The 5,594-nt window shown below is 45.0% G+C and overlaps 1 protein-coding gene across 1 annotated transcript; it reads right to left on the bottom strand.

Moving 5' to 3' along the window:
* Positions 1-3,870: 3,870 nt before the first annotated feature.
* LOC139838818 (uncharacterized) lies at positions 3,871-5,298 on the bottom strand. Its single transcript, XM_071828843.1, has 3 exons — positions 5,106-5,298; positions 4,900-4,991; positions 3,871-4,746 (listed from the first exon to the last, which is right to left on the bottom strand). The coding sequence occupies exons 1-3, from the start codon at positions 5,296-5,298 to the stop codon at positions 3,871-3,873; spliced, it is 1,161 nt and encodes a 386-aa protein (XP_071684944.1).
* Positions 5,299-5,594: the final 296 nt, after the last annotated feature.

The raw sequence follows: 5,594 nt of genomic DNA, 5'->3' as shown, positions 1-5,594 counted from the left end.
GCCTTCTTGTGCTATTGGAAATGGTGAGACAGTCCTATTTTGGAAAGACTCCTGGCATGTGAATGGCCTCTTATGTGACCAGTTTCCTAGATTATTCTATTTATCCCTCAGTGAAGATGCTGCTGTTGCGAAGCTTGTGCATTCTCCTGACTTGAGTTCCAATTTTTTTACTTCCTCTTTCGGTCTAAGCATTTGAAGATCTCCACCAAATTAAAGGTTATTTGAATAGTCTGATCACTGACATGACTGCTAATGATTCAAGAATCTTTCCCTAGGGTAGCTCCATCTAAACTTCGGCCAGATACTATAATTTTGCCTTCGCCCAAGCTCCCCAAGACGCTAATATTCAATTTATCTGAAAATCGAAGAGCCTGACCAAACTCAAGGTTTTTCTTTGGCTGCTTTTTTCGAGCTTGAACACAAATGATTTGATGCTCAGAAAGCAGTGGATTATTACGGACGGGCCAGAATGTGTTCTCTGTCCAGGGCATACTCTAGAGACCAGGAATCATTTCTTCTTTAGGGCTCCTCTGCCTCTTCTTGTTGGGCATACATTGGTATATTCTGGGATTGCAATTTGCCCATCTCCCAACGCATCTCCTTGGCAAAATCCACTTTTGTTGGACCCTGTTTCATGGAAATCTTTTCTTGCGCAGCATGGAACTTATGGAAGGAAAGAAATGATCATATTTTCAAGCACCAGAGCACCTCTTTAGGTAGATGGAAAGTGCGTTTCCAGAGTGACTTGTTTTTACATCAGTACAGAGTTAAACTCTGTTAGTGCAACAACTGCTGGCTTGGTTACTGTCTGCCTTTACTTACGCGTTTGGTAGGCTGCATGCCACTTGGCTCGCAACGGGCCAGCAATTTTCGGTCCGTTTGGTTGCCTGGGCCGAGTCGTGTTCTTGCATGAACCGGTTCGTAAAACAGTGTTGGGCCAGGCCCTGGAGGAACGCCCGGTGGAGGCAAATCTGGTAGGCAGCCCATGCAAAAGGGAATCTTTCGATGCAACATGTGCACCTGCTCCGCTTAGGCTCCCGTACTCCACACACACACTCTTCTCAAATCAACACAAACATAGTCCGAATCGAAATAAGCTGTACATGAAAGAGATGCGTGTTGATGATAGGAATCAATTCCCACAATCGGTTTCGAGTTTCGGCAGTCGTAAATCGTCAATTTTGTGTATGAAGTTTTGAGCGAATTTTGCCAAATTCGTCGCACACGCTCAGCCGTTTGAAATTTCCTTTGAGGGGTGGGTTCATCTCACCATTCCGCATAACTTTCATGTTGAAAGATTTTCGTTTTGGTGGACATAGACGGATAAATAAATGACTCGCTAGTATACTGTAATGTGCACGTATGTGTGAGTATAGTTTGGAGTAATTTTGCTCAACTTCTCGCTTGCCATCTTCATAGACGGCGACGCGGTGATGATATGTGAGAAGTGAGATGTGATAATCCATGGTGGTGGCGGCATGGTGATGTTCATCTTCGTGGTCGACAACGTGGTGATGCTTGTGACCGGCGTGACCGACGGTGTCATGGTGGTATTCAGCTTCATCATCGGCGACATGGTTATGCTTGTGACGGGCGTGAACGGTGGTGTCATGGTGGTGTTTGTCTTCGTGGTCAGCGACGTGGTGATGCTTGTGACCAGCGTGACCGGCGGTGTCATGGTGGTCTCGTCTTCGTGGTCGACGACATGGTGATGCTTGTGGCCGGCATCACAGACTGCGTCATGGTTGTCTTCGTCCTCGTGGTGGGCGAGGTGGTGATGCTTCTGGCCGGCGTGAACGACGGTGCCATGGTGGTCTTCATCTACGTGGTCGGCGACGTGCCCATGCTTGTGACCGGCGTGACCGACAATGTCATGGTAGTCTTCATCTTCGTGGTCGGCGACGTGTCCATGCTTGTGACCGGCATGACCGGCGGTGTCATGGTGCTCTTCGTCTTCGTGGTCAACAACGTGGTGATGGTTTTGACTGGCGTGACGACGGTGCCATGGTGGTGTCTGCCTTCGTGATCGTCGACGTGCCAAAGAGGTGGGAGGTAAGGTCACCGAACTGGGCTATGTAACCAAACATATTGAGTACTACGTTTCTGCTGGGCCAAAAATGTCGGCCCAGGCCACCAAACAACAGCCCAAAGCTGTACCATGGCCTGTCCGGAACGAGATGGGGATTTGTTCCCTGCGCCAGTGATGCAAAAATCCGGTGCAGGTAACCAAAAGCGCCCTTAGATTTCTATTGCTATGTATTTTTTCCCTTGTAAACTTGGACTGAGTCCTCTGGCTCGTGCCTTTTATATAAAAGAAAACCTATACTGTAGGGGCCCTACGGTCATGCTCCTTAAAAAAAGCGGATGACTAGTATGCGCCAATGGGATGAGGGGGTTCATCTATATTTCTCTTCCTGCTTTGTATTTTGCATATGAAAAATACTAGCAATAGTGTTTAGTAAAATACTAGGAATGACGTTTAATAAAAACACTATCACAGAAATCACATAAAATGTCGTAGATATAAATATTTTTGAAATACTTCTCGCCTTGTATTAAAAATCGTTTATTCATGCTAAATAAAAGAAAATAAGTTTTTCAAAGAAAAGCTAAGAGTCCCAAATCCTTTTCTGCTGATAAAATATATCTTTACTAAACATCATTTTTATCAACATATATTGCGCGTGGGATCTTTGAAAATGGTCATGCGTGTCAACAAAGTTATTCTTCTTCTACATATAGAAATTTTGAAAATCATCTTTCTACGGAAATATAATTTATCAAATATATTTAACATCAATCAAATATGTAAGTCCCCGAGAAAAACTTCATAGATATGACTGAAGATATCTTATATTTCGCAAACAGATACATCAATACTTGTGTATACGCACACCTCACCAGAACCAATGGTTCTCCTGAACATCTAGTTCTTTTTCGTTCTTCGCCCGCTCCCCGCATGCCCGATTGGCGTCAAGGTCCCCGGTGTACACCTTGCTCGGCACCGTGACGATGCCCGGCTATGTGCTGCTCTGCGGCGAAGTCCAGCACTCAGTGTTGAGCTGGTTTTGTAGCTTAAAGTGGATAAAGGCCCTATTTTGGTGCGTGAATAGTCCGCATGGACTTGCCGGACTGCTCTCTTGTTTGCCTCGCCCCAGGGAACTAATTTAGCTCTTTGTGACTTTGTGATATCTTAGTAGTGAGCTGGTGTAAATGTAAGAATGTGTATAGCCTCCGTGGTGAGGGTCTGTGTGTTTCGGTCAAGACCTTTATCCTGTCCTTGTACTATATTTTCAATATATATATTTCGTTTTACTTATACTTTCAAAAAAATCACAAGTTAAAAATTTCAGATGTACTATTTCAATTTTCTTTATAAAAATATCGCCGTAATCTTTCACAATCATTGAATGTTGTAGTCTTTTACGTATACAAATGGTAGGAGCTTTGCATCTTAGTTAGGATATTTTAATTCGAAACCTAAAAGTTGCCCTTTCCGTACCTATAACTAGTTCACCATGTTGTTGTTGGCAAGTGGGTCTCATGAAGGTGTCTCTTATATATGGTACTTTGGACACAACATACGAAAGTAGAAAACCACATATTTTCACATATACATGGTACTTTGGACACATATAAGTAATCTCTTATATATAAAAAAACCACATACAAGGTAAATATAGCATTAGCACAAATCCTCACAATCGTACATTATTGCATGTTGCATAGTACCATCTATTGCAAGATAGATCACAGTACCACACTAGAAACAAACTACAATCCGTAGCAGGATATGTGCATTATTTGTAGTGTTGCCGACTACAGAACTTGATCTCTTCAAATGCTAAAAAACAGCCAGCTACCCAATATTCAAGGGAAAGCTGGTCGGAACCACATCGGCACCTGATAGTTATTTTCTAGCCCAGAGTAGTTGATCAAGGATACATTGTCAGGAAGATCCACCAGACTCAGATCTATGGCAATAGCATCATCATCTGACACATTAGCAATGTATACATGATTTCTCTTTAAATCTCCAGAGGGCAATGACACGGGAACATATAATGGATAGTTTGGCCCTACAAATAAGGCCCGATCACCAATATCACGGATTTCTTCTATGCTTTGGGTATCCATGTCCACCTCGTGAATCACAGCCCCATCCACCAGGAAGTTCAAATGGCTGCTGCTATCAAATGATGGTCTGCTTCCCCATCTAAGAGGAGCATAGTCGCCATGCGGGCTGACAATAAGAATATTGCGGTTGACAGATGGTGCCAGAATAAAATCAAATTGCTTCCACCCTAGAGTGTCAACACATGACCTTAGCAGTAGCATAGGATTTTCCCCTCCTTCATCCAAACCCCATGACCACAAGTTTCCGCTCCTACAGATGGCGATAATTTTATCTCCATAAATTATAGCATCAGAATAAGTCAGCCAGGGCTCATCAGGATTCTCCAATGTAATCCAGTGATCATTCCCGGCCATAGTATAAGCTAGCATTCTGGCTGATATGGCAATGGAAAAATAATCATCAGGTTCAGCTTGAGTGGGAGCACGACACAGTTGTACGTGGTCAAATGAAGGGTACCCTTGCAAATTGTCAGGCAAAGTGATGGAATATCCTGTGATAAGATTCAGAAGCTTGAAGAAGTTGCCTTCTTGACCAATGGTCACTATCCATTCATCTTTGCCGCCTATCCATCTCTCATATCTCAGGCCCTCCACCTCAACCGAGAACAACTCCCTTGACAAGATATTATTGATAAAAAACAAACCTCACTTCCAATCATCCGGGATCTCATAGCCTCCCTCGGAGGGAGAAGTCAGTAGGGTAGGAGCACCAGGTTGTAGGCGACGATTCTCTGTGTACACGCCTGCCCAAGGTCTACAGACCAAAGGGAAACTGTGGATGCCGAAGGCATCGAGGCGATCAAGTATGACACGGAACATATCCAGTGGAAGATCCATCCAATCAACGCCTTCATCTGCAGAAAAACCATCAGAACATGGTTAAAGATCGAGCCCGTCAGTTGTGAATGATCGATCAACATGCAGTAAGGGCAACATATAGTTGCTGATTGATATGCATAGTGACGTACCAGTGTGGTCCGAATCTCCGTGTTGATTCTCCTCCCCGTTGATCTGAATGAGAAACGACCGTGAGGGTGGAGCCGGGCGCCTCTCCTCCTCCCGTATCTCTGACGAGTGCACGAGTGCCTGCGCGTTCTCCGCCGCCCCCAGAGCTGCAGTCGCAGGTGCTTCCTCCACGCCGTCATGGTGCTGCGCATACATGGGATTCAGTCTAAACCGCGCGGCTGCCTGATGCGTGGAAAGGTGCAGATCGACGGAGTTCGTGTGGGACTGTGGATACGGTGGCTGGGCAGCTTGCAAGATCGGTGGTGGCGCTCTGGACAGCGGCGTCCATGGGGTATAAATAGGGCGCAAAAGGTGATCGTGTTCGGATTCGGACGCAACGGTCGCCTCGCTGAGCTGTGTACACGCGTACAGTTTAATGCTTGTTCTTTTTGGCAAGCCCGGATAACTCCATTCCATCTGTTGTTTTGCTGGATATAGAAACTACCACGATA

This window comes from Lolium perenne, chromosome 4 (genome assembly GCF_019359855.2).
Source record: "Lolium perenne isolate Kyuss_39 chromosome 4, Kyuss_2.0, whole genome shotgun sequence".
Classification (NCBI taxonomy): Eukaryota; Viridiplantae; Streptophyta; class Magnoliopsida; order Poales; family Poaceae; genus Lolium; species Lolium perenne.
This window is presented reverse-complemented; position numbering and strand designations above follow the sequence as displayed.

What these genes read in the sequence shown, in the direction of transcription:
- LOC139838818 (XM_071828843.1), bottom strand. Translation starts at nt 5,298, where the DNA reads ATGTATGCGCAGCACCATGACGGCGTGGAGGAAGCACCTGCGACTGCA. An exon ending in CGGAGATTCGGACCACACTG is followed by an intron (nt 4,992 to 5,105) that starts GTACGTCACTAT and finishes GTTTTTCTGCAG; the next exon opens with ATGAAGGCGTTGATTGGATG. An exon ending in GCATCCACAGTTTCCCTTTG is followed by an intron (nt 4,747 to 4,899) that starts GTCTGTAGACCT and finishes TTGTCAAGGGAG; the next exon opens with TTGTTCTCGGTTGAGGTGGA.